The sequence below is a fragment of the Vigna unguiculata genome, chromosome 3 (assembly GCF_004118075.2).
Source record: "Vigna unguiculata cultivar IT97K-499-35 chromosome 3, ASM411807v1, whole genome shotgun sequence".
Taxonomy (NCBI): Eukaryota; Viridiplantae; Streptophyta; class Magnoliopsida; order Fabales; family Fabaceae; genus Vigna; species Vigna unguiculata.
Genome location: NC_040281.1, coordinates 47,256,330 through 47,276,217, shown reverse-complemented (window position 1 = coordinate 47,276,217; position 19,888 = coordinate 47,256,330). Strand labels below are relative to the sequence as shown.

The 19,888-nt window shown below is 29.5% G+C and overlaps 1 protein-coding gene across 1 annotated transcript; it reads right to left on the bottom strand.

Moving 5' to 3' along the window:
• Positions 1 to 17,552: 17,552 nt before the first annotated feature.
• Positions 17,553 to 19,443, bottom strand: LOC114179415 (1-aminocyclopropane-1-carboxylate synthase 3-like). The gene is made up of 2 exons (XM_028065754.1): positions 18,890 to 19,443; positions 17,553 to 18,768 (listed from the first exon to the last, which is right to left on the bottom strand). The coding sequence occupies exons 1-2, from the start codon at positions 19,327 to 19,329 to the stop codon at positions 17,805 to 17,807; spliced, it is 1,404 nt and encodes a 467-aa protein (XP_027921555.1). The 5' UTR covers positions 19,330 to 19,443; the 3' UTR covers positions 17,553 to 17,804.
• Positions 19,444 to 19,888: the final 445 nt, after the last annotated feature.

Here is a 19,888-nt window from a genome sequence, read left to right as displayed (position 1 = left end):
CCGTCGAAATTACGGTGACGATATATGCAAAAGATTAAATAAGTACAAAATGAGTGTTTGATTGAAGGGCTCTGAAGTCTGCCCAAGCCACGACAAATGAGAACGACGACCTTCTTTTGCAAGCATTTCGTCTTGTAATGCGTGGAAGAAAAGCATTAGTAAACAAAGATAGGTATTCCCAATGCTTTCTTTATTTCGTGAAATTGACACTCACTATTCTCAATATATTCATATTTTATCTAATGTATTCATTTCGTCAAAATACCCCTTGTGACTACACAATTGTTTTCTCCAAGATCAACTTTCAAATCTTTTTCTTGTCCATTTTGGCTGTGCCAGGCTCAAGGATTAGAATGAAAATGACGTACGCTCCATGGAATCATGTTCCCCTTTTAATATCAACGCTGGTAAATCAAATTACATTTTAACTTTTATAAATAAATATGTTAATAACCTCGACTGTAAAGTAAGTATGCTCATGTACAAATACGCCACAAAAGGTGTGTTTGGCGAAAACAATTCAAAAAAAAGGTTTTTTTTTTGATTTATTAAAACCATGTTCAATATATAGAATATAATATTACATCATATAAAAACAAGTAAAATATGATAAAACAAAATATTTGATAATAATAAAAGAGAATCATGTGATATCTCTATTAATATAATTAAAAGCAAAAGATATGTAATATCTTTATCACCATCTTTCAAGGTGGGAATGAAGATAGTAAAGTCCCAACTTCGAAGTAGCAACTCAGAAAGTAGAAGGATGTAATGACTTAGTAAACATATCAACAAGTTTAATTGTAGAAGGAACATGGAGAAGGTGGACAAAGCTATTAACAATATTTTGTCGAATGATGTGACAATCAAGTTCTATATGCTTGGTTCTTTGATGAAAACTGAGATTCTTGACAATATGAATAACAAAATTGTTGTCACAAAAGACAATGTAGGGAGTGGGAATCGAAAAATGCAAATCCTGAAGAATGTATTGAATCCATTGTAGTTCACATGTCAGGGGGATGTCAAGGTTCGATACTTAGCCACAAAAAGAAGACCATGAAACAATGATTTGTTTTTTAGACTTCCAAGCAACCAAAGAGGTTCCTAAGAAAACACAATATCTAGAAACAAAGTGTCGGGTAATGGTATATGTTGTCCAATCAGAATCAGAAAATGCCTGAATTTTAAGAAAGGTGTTGGATTTATACAAAAGACCATAGCTAGGAGCAAGTTTTAAGTACAAAATGATCTATAAAGCCTGTTGCATATGTAGTTCACGCGAAGAAGAAACAAACTGGTTAAGTTGTTGGACAACAAAACTAATATAAGACCTAGTGTTAGTCAAATAAAGTAATTGTCCAATCAGACGTTGAAAGGAAGAAGGAACTGGTAGAAGAGCTCCCTTGTCGACATGAGGTTTGATAGAAGGATCAGATGGCATTGGTGCAGGTTTACATCCAAGCATCACTTCCTTTGAAATGAGGTCCGAACAATATTTTCTTTGGTTCAAAACTAAGCCATTAAGAGAATGAGAAACTCCAAGGCCCAAAAAATATTTGGGAGGGCCAAGATCTTTAATATGAAATCTAGAATGAAGATGGACTTTTACAACATTAATTTCAACAATATTATTACCAGTGAACCACATTATCAACATAAACCAATAAAACAATAATAATAAAGGCATATTTCTTCACAAAGAAAGAGTAGTGAGCAGAGTTTTGTGTGTAGCCAAGAAGAAGTAGTTTTGAAGTTAATTTTTGACTCCAATTATGACTGACTTGTTTTAAACCATACAGAGACTTGTTAAGCTTACAAACAAGATTTGGCTGGAAGAGAAAGACCATGTGGAGGCTTCATATAGATCTCTTCATGTAAGTCTTCATAGAGGAAAGCATTGTTAACATCCAATTGATGAATAAACCAATCACTAGCAATAGTCAAGGCTAAACAGATGCGTACAGTAGTAAGTTTGACAACAGGGGAAAAGGTTTCAAAATAATCAAGTCTCTCGTTTTGAGTAAAATCCTTAGCCACCAACCGTGCTTTAAACTTATCAACTGTGTCTTCTGGTTTATGATTGAGTTTGTAAACCCAACGACAACCAATTGGCTTGATGCCAGAAGGAGGAGGAAGCAAATTCCAAGTTTGGTTTCTATCAAGAGCAAGTCAAGTTAGTCTTTGTTTTTGCCTATAAATGTCAAGTTGGTCCTCTAGTGTTTTTTAGTCTCAATATGGTCTTGATTTTTGAAAAACTTATACAATTTAGTCATATTTGTTAGATTTCTCTAAATAGATCGATGATTTATCATTAAAATTAACATTGGGATCACATTAATTACACCAACAAAGCATTTCCTTATTAATAGATTTAGTTTTGATAAAAAAATCCATAATCTGCTTCAATAAATGTAATGAAAAAGACCAAATTGTATCAATTTTTCAAAAAGTTGAGATCAAAGTGAGACTAAAAAAACTGGAGGACTAATTTAACATTTATGAAGGAAAACAATGACCAAAAGAGTAATTAAACTAAATATTTATAGAGAAATTTTTTGTTTTCCTTCTCATTGTCTTTTGGTTATTCACAAATTGTACTCATCTCTTACTCTCGTACGTTTCCTTTTTGTTTATGAAGAAAGAAGAAAGTTAGACATAAACTCGTTACTTTTGTTCTCATTTTTCATTTGTTCTCTTCTTTTCTTGAAGAAAAAAAATGATAATTCTCTCTTGTCTCACTTGATAATGAAATATTATTTTAATCGTTAACATTTTTTTTATCTCATGAACCATTTTATATTCATTTTTTTATGAATATAGAAGAAAAAAAATGTATTGTGTTTTTTTAATCAATTTTTAATTGCTTCTTGACTATAATATATTTTTCTTTCAATAATTACTTCTCTCAATTTTTTATTTATAATGATAAATTGTTTTTTAATAATATTAAAACAAATAAGTATATGGATGAAAAATAAAAAAATAGATTCACTCTTTAGAAATGTAATAGAAAAGTTATACCTAAAGATAGAAACAAGATAGATTCTACTCCTTCATATGTTTTTAGACATTGTTGTAATGATTAAATTTAATGATTCAATTGCTAATTAGAGGAACCATTTTTTTGAGCAATGTACCAATGCTCCAATCTAATGATGAAAGAATTATATTATTTTGACTCCTCCAAATTTTTTTTTACAAGATTTGTCAACACTAAGATGTCAGGCCTACATTAACATTTGTTTCTGAACATTTAATTTATAACATTAATAGAAAAGGTTCTTTTTACTTAATTTTTACCAAATTTATCTTTTGAATGACTTTTTCTTTCAAATTTATTGTATTTTTAATATGATTGTTTTTTAAATTTAACTATTCCTTTTAAATTAAAATAAACATTTATAATAAATAAAATACCTATAAAAAATAAAATAATTTAGAATAAAATTATAAAAATTATTTATATTTATTTTTATAATTATAATAATAATAATTCAATATTTTTTATCATCATAAAAAAATTAAATACACGTGATTCAACACTACAATTAGTAAAACATGTACTGAATGTATAGGCCCAAATTTTCATTTGTGTTATACCCTTTAAAACTTCTGGGCTTTTTGTAAAGATTGACTTTCAGGCTTCTTCAACAAATCTAGAGTTACTTCCCAAAAAGACAAAGTCAATTACTACCTGTACCCATCAATCTTCTTCTCCCACTTCATCAAAATACTTTCAGAAAATGTTTTCTCGCAGAAGAAAAATTTTTGCCCGCATAAACTTTTATATTTCGAAATGAATAATTTAAATTACAACATTCTAAAATTTAAAAGAAAGATTATGTTTAGAATATATAACTCAGAATATTATTATATTTTGAACTACACAGTTTAAAATATAATTTTTTATTTTTAGAGTATATTTTAAAATATAATTTTCTTATTTTATTAAATCGTATAATCTAAAATATAAAATTATGAAATTCATTACGAATTTAATATCTTGAAATACAGAATTTTCATTTCGGAGTATTTAATTCGAATACAAAAATTTATATGGTGCATGTTGAAATTACGGAGCTGTAGGAAGAAATTGCTAAAAAGAAATTATCCCTAAATTAAAGAAGAAAAACGAATGCAATAGTAGATGTTCGAAAACAAAAACCCAAGAGCTGCTTGCAATATGCTAAACCGACAAACCCCGCAGTTCTATTTAAGTTCAATTTATTTAAATAGTAAAAGAATTACTTGTATAAAAATTTTCGCATGAGAAATATTTGGCCTTCAAAATTGAATTTTGAATTTTCAAGATGAACAAAGGGATTAAGGTGTGTTTGAAATATTATGTTTTACTGTAAATAAAGTAGTGGAAGGAAGTAAAATATAACAAGATAAGTATTAAATTTCTAGCATTTATACGAGGAAAGAGATTATAACGAGGGGATTTATTTTAGAAATGCTCATAAAAAAGTATTTTGTAAATATAGAATAAATTAAATTAACTAAAAAGATTATAAGATTTATATATTTATTTACCTATTTATTTTTACTCACTCGTTTATTAAAAAAGTTAGGATTCTTTTCTTCAATTTTTTTTCCTTCGTATTTCTGTCTATTCAAATAAAGCATCTTGTCTACAATATATTTTAACAAAATTATTCCTATCTTTCTATTTTCTTTTCTTTAATCCCTTTTCTCACCCTCTTGTTTTTTTTTTTTATTAACATGCCAATTTTTTATTTAGAAATACAGTGAAGAAATAAACCGAGTAATTTATATTCTCAAATTCATATTTAATAATTTTTAAATGTTACTATTTAAGAATGTAATAATATTTTAATTAGTTTTTAATATTAAAATATTTTATTAAAAGATATAATATTTAATAAATTTTCATTTTTTGGTAAATGGTTAATAAATTTTAAAGTATCAACTTAAACTTCATAATGATAACTAACATAATGTTTTTTTTATACTTTTTAACATAATGTTTTTTTAATATACTTTTCAGTAAAATTTTAGGTTAAATATTTTTTTTATCCCTACGAACTTTTGAACCAATTTAGTCCCTATTTTTTAAAATGGATGATTTTTAGTCATTTTAACCAAATTTTGTTAAATTTATTTGATATTTTAAACACATTTCTAAGTTAATATTGAAGCGGAAATGTGCCAAACAGTATAAATAACTTAAATTTATCATGAAACGTGTTTGAACCATCAAATAAACTTATCAAAATTTGATTAAAATGACTAAATTCATGTATTTATAAAATTGGAGACTAAATTAGATCAAAATTTTGACGAGAGACTAATTCTAATTTTTATTGACCAAAATATATTTAATCCTAAAACTTTCTATGATTTGTTTTTTTCGAATATACTTATCGGAGTAGTTAGATAAACTCTTGTAATATTTGCTTCGTTGATTATTATTTTTATAGTTCGGTATAGGACGTTAATATACATGTATCTCTATCTAGAGTCTTTGAAAAGAGTGGCTGGATTTTGAATTGAAGCGAACTTAACCCACGTAACTAATTATATCTTTTATTCAATTAAAAGGATTAATATTAGTATAACGGGTGTCATGTCCATATATACTACAACATATTCTAACCTTAATTTCCACCCTCTTCGTTTCTTTAAGAACAAGCAATTCAAAGTAGGTGACAACTTGTTAAAAAAAAAATGGCCTCCATAAAGAAACAAACTTCTTTTTCGTAAAAAAATCATTAAGTACAAGTGTTCATGGAATATGTTTACCTTTCCCCAACCCAATTTCAATGTCTTGATAGGACTGTCTGTTTATACCCAATCAAGAAATTTCCGTTAATATAGATGTGTCTGTGGTAATATTTAAAAATAAATAGTACTCATGAACATGTTAGATATAACTACATTTAAACATTTTAAATAACATATGAAGTTTGAACTAGATTTTTTTTATTTAAAAAAAGAGTTTTAAAAGGGATAGTAAGTGACTAATTAAATTTTTCAATAAACACCGGTTATTAACAAAACTAATATTTTACTAAAAACCAAATAATTAATATATATATATATATATTATAATATCATGTCATGCAAACTTAATATATACTTTATTATATGAATAAATCTTATTACTCATAAATAACTTTTAAAAATAATTTAAAAAATATTAGATATTACACATCAAGATGGAATAATTCCGAAAATATGGCTAAAACCTTTTTCTTTTTTTTAAAGACAAGCATTTAATTAAAAAGTTAAACGCATTAAATTTAATTTTGAATTATTAGTTTTTTAGAGGAGGAAAGAAAATTCAAAATAATATCACTTCTAACTTAAACTATTAAGGTCACGGATTTGTGACTTTTTTTAAAAAAAAATTGTGTTCATTTCTATGTATCGATAACACATCTAATTCAAACTTAAATTTCTAACATGAGTTAGATCATTGAGACACAAAAGTGGAAAACTATAAAATTATTAGGTTCAGGAATAGGGTAGAAACTTATGTACTGCATTAAGTTTGTGTGAGTAGGGGAGAAGTTTCCAATGACAATTGAAGAACTTTTTCTGTAATGGAAAGACGAAAAAGTGATGGGAGTTGATGGTTCACATTAGAGAGTTCACACTATCGGCCTCGTGAAGTCCACGTAAAGATGAGCTCAAAGTAAAGACCAGACACTGACAAAAACCCAGGTTGGAGATAAAGAGAAAAATATTAAAATTTGTATGTGGTGCTTACTTTTGAATGTAACAGATGGAAACTATGGTGCATGGAAAATTAGAGACCATGGTACGTTAGGTGTAACTCTTACCAACTCATTAATAAAGAGAACATTAACTCCGACAAAAATCTTGCATGAAAGAAATGTTGGAGTGTTTGATTAGCTTTTGGAATTTGGGCACCGCCACATATGACTGCAAAATTGTATTGGAGAAACTTGGAGCGGAATATAGGGGATATCTCCACCTCTTTATGAACCATTAAAAAGCTTGTTCCATAAAAAGCAAAACATGGACCAAAAGATTGTCCAAAGTCTTACCAGACACTCATCACACTCTGTTACTGTTACATGTGACTTCATGCAAATTCAACCTTAATTTATAATTCATATTTTTCATTTTCTTTACATATAAAACATACATCCAAAACTTTAAACGAGAATCAAATCTTTTTTGGAATGCATGTGTTAATTACTTTCCCAACCATCTACAAAAATCATATTAATTAAGCGAACCAATTGATATTCGAAGAGGAAATGAACAGCATCCATATGGCAGTGTCCCACAGTTTTCCTTTTCCATTGTTGCATTTGGAAAAAAATAATGGTTGATAGGGATACAAATGCTGGAACATATAGGGTAATGTCTTGACCAAATCTCCCTCTCGATAAGGCAAAGTTAGATGAGAAGACCAAGAAACATACATACGAAGTCTTTCTATTGTTGATGGAAGTGACGCATTGGGGTTGTCAAGGGACAGAATCTGCAGGACGCTGTGTGACTTAGAAAAACAGCTTCATGGATAACAGCAAAACTTCATGCGCATCAGCAAAGGTTAAATCAAATAATACACAATGGATGATATTAAATAACCACATATTAATCAGAGGTTATATATATAGGTCATTTTTTCACATCGTTAAACTTACACCCACTCTAATTTATGTAAAATGTATTCATCTCAATACAACCATTGATAAGCAATCATCATATCTGTAAATTTATCAAATAAAACAAATTTGCTTTAACAATTCATTTTGTCAAAATAAAGTACGATAAACCAAAAAACACTAACAATTCATTTGTCGATAAAATTTAAAAAAAAAAAAGTATGATATAAAATTTTCAAGTTAATAAATGTTTTTTACAATTTTTTTCATCAGGAATAAAAGAACTTTGTGCATACGTTAAATGCATCTCTTTCTTTTATTCATTCATTTATATATATATATATATATATATATATATATATATATATTACTTTAAAAATTTTGCATATTTAAGCTCACAAATTTATCGAAATTTATTATTTTTTTGAAGTAATTAAATTTATGCATATGTTATTATAATATTTTACTAAAAAAATAAATATTTTTTTCTAATTTTATTTTAGAATTTTTTTTAAACTATACTAACAAATTTTGTTAAGAAAAATAATTACAAGAAATTATAGAAAATATTTATAAATTTTATAATTTTGTAAGAAATAATTATTATAAAAGAAATATTTGTCAATTAAATTTTTTATAAAATATATGATTTTTTTTCAATTTTTAACAACTTTAAAAAAAATCTCATAATGTAAAAAATTTTAGTAGTGGTTCTGCACATTCAAGCTCACAAATTTTAAATAATTGATATTAGTAAACCTGAGCACACATAACAAATAATATAAAATATCAATAATTTACTTTTAAACTGTTAAAGATATTGTTTCTTTCAGTAAAAAGATAGAAATTTGACACCAAGTATTGTAACTAAATTCAAATAAGAAGTCTTCGAATTACATTTAATCCAAAACCTCCAAAAAATAATTTGTATGTTTTGCTTTTTTTTATATTATGTATTTTATTTATTTTTGTTATCCAATAAAAAATTTAAACATACACTTAACTCCAATAAACCTTAAACCCTAAACCCTAAACCCTAAACCCTAAACGAAAGACTTTATAAGAAGTTTCTTATTATATTCTTCAACCTTGAAATTGAGATGTTCTAAGATCCAGATATGTTTCAAGCCAAGAAGGGGAGTGTAGGCACTTAACACACTTTAACTATTAACCTCCTTTCTGATGTAATGCAACATGACCGATATGATCTCGATCCTTATAGCACGAACTAATATAAAAAAATATTCATAAATACCCAAGATGATCCAAGATAGGTATGCCTTGATATCGACTCAACCATACATGTTGTGAAATGATTTCAGTCATTGATGACCGAGATGGTGTCAAGCAAGCTTTTAGATATCCTCAAATGTATAGATCGAAATAATTTTGGATACATACATTAAACTAACCCCTAAACTCGATATGATTTAAATGAAAGTCTTAAAATACTAAAATGATCTAAATAGGATAGCCAATATGATGCATAAAAAATAGAAAGAAAATTTCATGTTCGTTGATCACTTTGTCCTATAGATGTATATATACACACACAATGAAATGTAGAAATAATTACTTTCTATTGAAGAGACTAACAAAGTCTAACTTATTATATATACAATAATTTTTAACTAATTAGTTATATTATTTAAGAACAAAATTGAAAGGAGTTTAATCAACTCAATATTGACTCTTCCACAAATGACATGAGAGTATATTTCAATGTGTTTCATCTTCTCATTCAAATTTTATTAAAAAATTTGTGAAGTTAATTGATTATAAAAAAATAATGGTCGAGTCAAGGATATGTAAATGTGTTCTAATTAAATGTTAAACATACTTGTGGAAAGAGTATTTTGTACCCAATATCCAAATGGACATATGGAGATAATAGATTGTATAACATAAGAATGTCCAAGATAAACAAAGAAGTTCATAATGGAACCTCAAGCATCTACTTTAATACAAATCACTAAATACATTGAGTTTTTTTTTTCGGCAAAAACAAATTAAATTAATGAGATAATTAGGTTACTTCAACCCATAAACACAATATAAATAAAAGAAAACAAAACCTATTACGGCTTTATGGTTTCCCCTCTCATACTAAGCCTACTGTGCATAAACCTTACATTCTCATATAACACAAAGTTAGAAACATTATGTGCCCATACATACAAAGCAATATCAGACCTTACCACAAAAAACATGAATAAACGGATTGAACATAAAAATCTCAAGTCAGTTTTGATTCAATAGATGCTTCATTCATGCTTGTTTTCTGAATCTACTACTTAAAGTCATGTTCCAGCACCCCTGTAAAAGCTACAACATGCATATTACCTGCAACCAAACTGCAAACAAATCAACAATACCTTCATACCTCCATTTGAATTGAACCTACAAACACAGGACCTTCATTTTTTATCTATAACAATTAATTTTATAGATAAAAAATAATTTTTTACTATAATAATTAATTTAGATATTAATTTATAAATTAAAATTTAATGATATTTAAAATAATCATTATTATAAATAAAAAATTATAATTAATGATCAATTATAATCTAATTTGGTCATTAATATTGGTTACCAAAATTTTAATTATTAAAAGAATTAGTTTTTAAATTGATATTAAATATATCAACTTCTAAAAAAGTTAAAAATAATACTCCCAAAACGTGTAAAAAAAACTGCACCCAATCTCTGAAATAGAAAAATTAAAAGTCAATGTTATTAACTAAAAGAACAAGCCTATAAAAACAAACTAAAAGAACACTAAACCCAAAATTTGAGTCACTAGATGGTGATACAACTTCTTTCATCACTTAAAAAACCTTCTGAAGGCAATCTTTAACGGTACATATATGGAGATACAAAGGCGATGATATAGAAATATTTCATTTTGTATTAAGCACCCACTCAACGTTAATTTATGACATTTATTTTAAAATATAAAATAATTCAGGATGAATATATTGAGAAAAAAAAATATTATCATTTTATAAAATGTTTCAAGAGAGTAAGAAAATTAAAGGGGTTGATGCAACATTTTTGAATTACGAACTAATGAATTAATTATTTGATATGGTGACACAAGTGAGTCTCAATGTTAGTCTTAGAAGTGAGTGGAAAATGTGAGGTAGAGATACTCCGATTATCATCTCTTACATGTTTGTTCTTGCATGTAACCTCACCAAATTTTGTCCGATGAAAAACACCAGAAATTCCAAATTCTACGAAGAATATTCCTGGTGATATTGAGTTGGTGTATTATTATCTATTATTATTATACGAAAGGCTAAATGAATCATACTTGAAAAGGTGAGTGCAGCAGAAGAAGTGCCTGAATAAGCCAAGACAGAAATACAAAACGATCCCACTTGGTGAAGGCAACAGTAGATGATGGTGAAGATGCCGCGTATCCAAGTGACAAAACCACGAAATGACCTTCATCGCTTGCTGGTTCTGAAACTAAATTCTTCTGAATAGATAGGTGTCCCAAGGTAAGGATTGATTTATTTTAATTTATTACTTTAATCATTATATTATATTATTAAAGAAAATGTAAAATAATAATTAAAAAATATTTACGTAAAAAAAGTAATAAGTTGAATATGAAAAAAATGAGTGTATGGATGATAATGGATGGGACCCAGAATTAGAATAGTAAAATTGTTGTATGGGTTAGGGGTGGGTGAGGGTGAAAGAGCATTATTATTATGAGAAGCAAAAGGCCATGTTCATTTGACCCTTGGTGTCGCCATCAAGAAGGGAAGGGCCTTTATCTGCAGCTTGGTAGCTAGGTAGCTCCTACCATGATCCAGGAACAAGGAAACCCTAACACTCCCTCTCTCTCTCTCTCTCCCACTTCCATTATTCAAATTGCGCAGGTGTTCTCTGTTCCCTAACATGTGCTACATCATGTGAAACCCACATGTCACCCATACCACGTAATCAAATTGTCACATCCTGCCCAAATATCTATGTCAAACCAACCATGTAGGGCACAGGTACCACATTTTCATTTTTATTTCATTTTAATTATTTTCACGTCATTTTTTCATTTAATAATTTAATTCAATTATATTTAGTTGGATTAATTTTTCAATTAATTAATTTTTAAAAAAAAATATTCGTTTATTAAACAACTCATTTTCATTTTTTAATAATTATAAGATGATGATAGTAATAATAATAATAATAATATATAAAATGCTTATATAATAAATTTAAAATTATTTCTTATCATAAAATTGTTAGATAAATAATTATTATATAATCTAAATTATTTTTATTTATCGATTCGTCATCATCCAATCCAATTTTAATTGATTACTTTAAATAAAATTAATTCAGTCTATAAAAAACTGACTAAATTGAATTAAGTGCAACCCACTTACGAACTCTAGGTTAATTCCAACCATACTGTGTACCTCTACTTTTATTTTGCCAACTTTTTGTCTTCATTCTTCTTATACACCACCAACCAACCAAACAAGGATGGTTTACTGTATTGTCTACAGTTTCTACTAAAGTGGTTTTCTATTTTATTAACTAATCTTTATATGCTAAAAATTCATTTTATGACGAATTTGAGTTTTAAAAGTTAGATCGCGTATTTTATATATAGATTTAGATCATTTTTAATATTAGTTCAGTTTGATTCATTGACATATATAAGATTCGTAAGTTTTCAAATTCTAAAATTAACAATATTTTCTTAGAACTTCAAACTCTAACCTCCAAAAATTCTGGCATGTACATTACCAACTAATATGATTCACACTAATACTACTTCTATTTAATAAATAGTACATGATATTTCATTTGTTTTTTTCTTATTTTAAATTGTAAAATGTATCTTATTTGATTATGTTGCATATTTCGTTAATTTAATGATTTAATTATGTCTAATATCACGATTAAAATATTATGTCAATAAGTTATTGATCTTATTTATCTTAAGCTTATTAAGTCTCTTAATCAGGTTTTAATTCGTGTTTAGGTCAACAATAATGACTTGATTAAAAATTTAAATCAGGTAAAGACACAATTACGTGAATTTGGTTTCTGAATACTCTCAGATTATGATCCATCTTCAAGGAGCTAAGATTACAATAAAATGTAAGAAGAAAATCTTGAAGTGGTGGCCCCTTTGGATGTGCGTATAACTAGAGTTATGGTTGAAGGAGTTTTGTTGAGGTTTTGTCCAAGATGATGGATTCTCCAAAATGCAATAGATACTCTTCATGTTCTGTTGCCATCCCAAATCCCATACTCGTTCCACAAATCTTACCAGAAAACCGTGTTGACATGTTTTCTGTTTTGGGTTACAAGGGATGATGATTATTTTATTGGAAGAACAATAATTTTAATACTTGCTCCTATAATCATGCTCAAACCTACCAGAAACGAACCTCATGATATGTTAGTTAGTTGTACCCATAGAGCATTAATTGTTCGAAGTGAAGGCGTATATGTAGAAAAAAACAGATTATTTAGGTTTTCGGGCACATGCATGTAGTTGACAATAATCTTGAAATCGACCAAAATTCCCAAGCTTGAAATTTTATAAATGTAATCACAATTTGTCAATATGAGTCTGCCATTGACAATTAGTGAAGTCCTTGAAAAGCTTTTCTTCACATGTAAGGATGATGGTTAGCAAGTAAAAACACATTTAATTACTTTATTATTTATAAAATTAGATGACAACAGAATAATTAAGAAAGCAAAGACTTAAATCTTTTATTGAGAAGTAATGAGATCCTATATGTATACGGCGATATCTTATTAGTTTAAGTGGTTCCCCAGTCACAATCTACAAGGTTGTATCCGTAAGATAGAATGGGATTGGTCCAAATTAAATTTAAAGTTTCTTATGGTAACACCTCGATTATTGACACATGTTTACATGCGATCAAGATATTCAATTCTCAAAATATATATGATATATGACTGTCCAATTTTTTAAAATAAAAATATGTTTGGTTCCGACGGAATTAAAAAATGTTGAATTCACAAGCGTAAAGCCGATGGGATCCATGTTCATTGGCTGCTAAATGTAAGTTCGATTATGGATATATTTCAATAACTTTTTAAAACTATTTCCGAAAAGCAAGACAAATGGATAAACTTCAATATATATTAAATTAATTTAATTTACAAATAAACTATTAAAATTTGAAAAGCTCTGAAAAATTTAGATTACATTGGAGGCTTTGACTCCTACAAAATTCTCCTCGCACTCTCTATATGTCATACTTTAGCCTAAACTTTGGTTGACATGACTCGAAGATTCAATTTCTTGTTTGCTGTATTCTAAAAATAAAACAAACAAACAAAACTTGAACTTTTGCACTTTAAAGGGAATTTAGCTTTAGATAATTGCTGTTGCAAAAGGACTTAATCCTCAGAGGTTGAAAGAAGTCTCGGTATAAAAAAATCCACAAAATTAAAGTTACTTTTTTAAGATATATATTAAATTAAGGTTATTATACTTTTTTTTGTCTCAATTTTTTCGTAAAATTTTGTGAAATAAGTACTAATTTTGGTTTTGTATTCAAATAGGTCCCAATTTTCGTCAATTTTGTTCAATTTGATCCTTTTTTGTTAACACCGTTTAAATCATTAACGGTTATGAATAGTGATGGTCACGTGTCACTTTGTGGTTTAAATGTCCACATGTCAACCCAGTAGTGTGTCATGTATCAAAGTCAATGTTTTATATTTAATTTGATCCCTATATTTATTACTTTTGTTCAATTTTATTTGAAATTGACAAATTTTGTCCCTATCGAAGATGTGACCAATTTAATTTTTATATCAAAGTTATAATGATATGAATTTTAATATATTGTATAAAAATATTTAATAAAAAATGTAAATTTTAATATAATATATTGAAACCAAAAAGGTATTTTAACATTAAATTAATTAATGAGAAATATGAAAATAGTGTATTTAAGAGGTACTTTCATCAATTTAGCATATTAATCAATATTTTTTAAAATTACTTAAAATATTAAACAAAAAAAATGAATATTTTTTCAATAGTTATTATATTTGAACATATATTTAGAAATTAAATTAGAAAGTTATTATAAATAGAATCCCAAACATTAAATTATTAGAAAATATATATAAATGCATTAACTTACTCGTTACCTTACCAACATTTTTCTTAATTTAAATATTAATATAACGTTGTATTGCCACTTAAGGCACATATTTATAGTGATTACATTAAAACATTTCATATGATTTAACAAAATTTTAAAAATAAAAAACCATAATTCACCATGTATATATATATATATATATATATATATATATATATATATATATATATATATATATATATATATATATGTATATATATATATATATATATATATATATATATATATAAAATTCACCACACATTATGACATCAAACAACAAGTCGAATGTATCTTCAATCTTTATAACAAATTATACTTGATTTGCATTGACTCAAAATCCAATATTATAGGATTTTTTATATTAAGATAATTTATCATACTCAACGCCTTTAAAAAAAAATCAGATGATTCAATATTGATAATTCAACCTGAACCTTTTTTATGTCAGAGTGGTTCCTTACACCATCTTTCCATTATAACTGAAGTAGAATATCTCTTTTTCTTTAACGATCATGACCACTTTAAGTTATTTAAACATGAATATTTTATTTACTAAATTGTTTTTAGGTCTTGCTTTGTTTTCTCTTCTTTTAAATTTGAAAGCAATTTAATACAAAAAAAAAATACAAGCGATATATTTTTTTTTTTAAATTTGAGATGTTATACTGTCATATGAGAATGTAAAATACCATTTAATCTTATTGTTATAAATATTTTAAAACTAATTCTTTCAATGTTTGTTATAATGAATTGTTTCATTTTTTTTAAATTTCGTTTTCTAAACTTGAACAACGAAGAATGTAAGTAATTTCAATGATTTTTGTTTATTTTTTCATATAGATATAATTATATGTTGATGCATTTTAGTGAATTATTTTATCCGTGACTTCAAATGTTGTTCAATAAAAAAAAATGTAAAATTTGTGATAGTTAAGACTTAGTTATTTCATTAAATTTTTCATTTGAAATTATTTATATCATTAAATGTAGACTTGATCAAAATAGATCACGTATATAAATTAATGGCTATTTATCGCAATAATGATGAAGGTCGTTAGTAGATTCGATTTTAGATGGGAAGAGAATCACCTAAACCTTTCCACCCCATGTTCTTTTGTTATTATGCGAATTGAAATTGGTACACATGAATTTTTTTTTCATCAGTAATATATTTTTATATAGGAATATTATTACGAAATGTATAATAGGGAATATTATACCCTAGTTTCGTGATAGGTTGGTGCTTTAAGTATTGTAGGAGTGCGTGTAGACTCGGAGGGAAGATATATATTATTATATTATGCAAATGTGAACGCATGACCTTATAGGAAGTTATGAAGGTATTGTCTGCTGCTAACATGGGCATAGACAAGTAGCAAGATTAGGGATCCATTTACTAATTTGATACAATACTTTATTATAAATAATAAAGATCTGTTATGGTTTTATTATTTTACATGAATCTTTAAGAGTGGAAGATACATAAAAATAAGATAACGTTGTTTTGGTGAGTACCAGAAGTCTTGACATTTTCTTAAGACTCTGAAATATTTTTGATTAAGAGTATAAACTGAATCATGTAACATTCTTGAAGCGGGGCTATGGCGTGTGGAAGTGAGACATGTGACTGCATGCGTAATTTAGTGAACGTGTCATGTATGTGTGGATGAACTGCGAATGTGATTGGGTAGTGTTATCCTGGGCTTTCTCAAGCTCCTCCAATTTCAAAACATCTTTATGCTTTGTTGAGTCAAACAGATAGCTTTATGCTTTGTTAATCCTTCAAAAGCGACTCAAAACTACAATAGAGCTTGCGATTCGTGGAGGGACGGCCAGCACACACATACGTACTCGTCACCGCAAAATCTGTTCCAGACAAAATCACTTTTTCACCAGTCATTCTTATCATTACTCCCAGAAAGTTCAACAAACCAAAGTGTTCTCAACAGTTTAAAATAGCATTTCTTGCAAGAAACTCCACCAAACTTTTTCTTTGCGTAGTTGGTTGCTAGACTTAAATAAACCTCTAATTTCCATTGTTCAAACTTCAACGCCACAGATTTCACAGTTACATTATTTATATTTCATTTTATAATTTCCTTTAATTATTTCTATCACATTATGCATCTGTATTCTACTTTTTTCCAGCACAATGGGTAGCCCTTTCTTACGGTGGAAGAGAAAATGGTGGAGCTCTCTACGTCCTTGTCTTAAAGAATAGCCCATAAAACATATTATTACGAAATACCAAAATATGTTAATAATATATGAAACTCTATTGACTTTTTGGCCTCTGACCCACACTCTGCAAATACTCCATCTCATACGCCTAGAAAAATGTTATGGTTGAAAACGGTGAAATTGTCACGAAGGTCGGTTGTTGAATAAGGGCCGTCAACATCGGCAGCCCAACCCATCGTCGTCGGCCGTTTATCTCGCCGGTGCCGTAAATTACGTACAAGTAAGCTCTTGTAAGTAGTGTGTGCCCCGTTCAACACATGTCAAGGAACCTATAAGCACACATCACGATAAGATAGTTGAAGAACATCGTGATATGTCGATTTTCACAATCAAGACTTTCTTTAATGCAATACTCTATTAAACTACTTCTACTATTATTTATTTAAACTGGATCACATTAACTAAATTATATAGTAATCAAATTTCTCATTGATTATGCCGAGAAGATTTCCGTATGACATTTAATTGATACAGTGGTAGTATAAATAAACATTTCATTAATGATACTAAGGAGATTTTGTAGGGAATTAATGACTGAGATATGGAACAACTTATACAAACAAGGCTGACTAGAAGCCCAACCACTTCACATCCACATGGACAGAGTGCTCTTTTGTTTCTCTCTCTCTCTACATTAATTTTTATCACAAAAAAAATAAAGAAAAATAAATGGGAATTTTTTGGTACTCCGCCAAAAATACTGGGGAGGCAGAAAAAGGGAAAATAAAAAGAAATTGAAATGAATTTATGCATGAGCGAGCACGCATAGACTAAGACCAGGCTACCGTTCTTCCTGTTCACGATGATCGCGAGACGATAACCGGAAAACCCACTTGGTGAGAGACTTTCTTTTGGAGGTTCCGTTGAACAGAGCACTCCTCTGAGTGCAGGTGGACTCAGCGACGAAGTTCTTCAAGCGTTTCATGGCCAAGGAGAGAGTCTCCTCGGACATGTTAGCGAAACACACACGGAACCACCCTGGCTCGGTGCAATGGCACGACGACCCAGGGGAAATGTTTAACCCAACTTGGTACACTATTTTCTTCCACAGCTCCATCTCGGCTTCGAACGTGTTCGAATGCAAAAGGTGCCTCATGTCCACCCAGCAAAACAACCCGGCATTGCTCTCCAGGCACGAAATACCAGCTTTTTGTAACCCCGAAACCATCATTCTCTGTCGTCGTTTGAGCCTCTTCTGATTCTCAACGATGTAGTTTCGGGTGAACTTCTTGTCGCCCAGCATGGCAGAGAGGAGGTACTGTGTCTGCGAAGAGATCAACCCAAAGCTCGACATCTTCGTTGCGGCCGCAACCACGGTGTCGTTTTCGGAGTAGATAGCGCCGACGCGGAAACCCGGCAAACCCAAGTCTTTGGATAGACTGTAGACAACGTGAACTCTGTTCCAGATTTCGCCAGTATCGTTTCTCTCCTTGAGGATTTCCATGACACTGACGAAGCCCGGGGAGCTAAAAACCGTCCCGGAGTATATCTCGTCGCTTATCAAATGAGTGTCTTTTTTCTCTTTGATGAAGTCGACGAGAAGGTTCAATTCACTCCGAGACATGGTGGTGCCTAGCGGGTTTGACGGGTTCGTCACAAGAACGCCTTTCACTCTCAGGTTGCGCTTGAGGGCCTCCTCGTAAGCTTGTTTCAGAGCTGTCTCCGTAATCTGGAAGTTGTTAGAACTCGTGCATTGTATCGGAACAATCTCAGCACCAGTTCTCCACTTGAGGTCTCTGTCAAATCTGCATAGAATAAAGCAAGGTCAGGGGAATGCATAAAAAATTATAGAAAATAAAATTACGTAAAATTATGTAGCATGAAGTGGAATATAAGGGATAAGATTAAGATAAAAAGCATACGCACCCCGGGTAATAAGGAGTGGGAAGGAGGAATGCGTCTCCTTGTTCAGCGAGACAGAACATTAAGGTTTCGTTTGCGGAAGTGGCACCGGCAGTGAGAACGATGTGGTTGGGGTCGAAAGTGACTTTGTTTCCTCTGATTTCGGCCATGAAATCTACCAATGCCTTTTTGAAGGAAGGGAGGCCGTGGTAGTCTTGGAAGAGAGCTAGCTCTCTAAATATGGATTTTCCGTCTCGTTTGAAGCCGGCGACGTCAGGGTTCTTAGCCAGCCATGACTCTAGGAGATCGAAAGAGAGCTGATTCTCCGCTAAACCCATCTGGATAATTCCTTTGGGGTTGTGGATTTCATCGTAAGGGTTTTTCTCATATTCCTGCCATCCTAAAAAGTATGAAGAGTCTTGGCCGTGACTATTGCACGTTGCTTTTGTGGACAAGAGCCTCATTTTGTTTGTTTGTTTGTTTGTGTGTGTGTTTGGGATGGTAGGAAGGAATGAAGAGGTGATGGCAGAGGAGAAGAGAAGAGAAGAGAAGAATATTTGGAGTGGAATGTTGAGGAGGAATTGGTGTGTGAGCAGAGGAGTAAGGTTGGTTATATATTTATAGTGCAAGTCCTAAAGGGTAGAGAGCCAAGTGGCAATGCAGAAAGAGTTTGAGAAAGAAAAAAAAATGTAGGGTTTGTCGAGAAGAGAGAGAAAGAAAGTGTGAATAAATGGGTTTAATTTAAAAGCGCTTTAGTCCACCGCCCCAACCATGTCACGAGAAGTCCAGGCTCCCTAGTATCGCAGGGACTAAAATGTTATTGACAGTATTTGTGGAAAGTGTCTCCCCGCGGGTATAATCTCGCGTGGGATTTTGAGTTTATACGAGTCAAGAAATAATGAATGTTTTTGTTGTGTTTGTTGTTTTTATTGGCATGAAGTGAGGTGGTATTAATTATGTCTAGGTTGGTTAGAACGTAATGTTAATTGTGTAGATGCAGATAACGAAGGGAGTAGCAGGAAT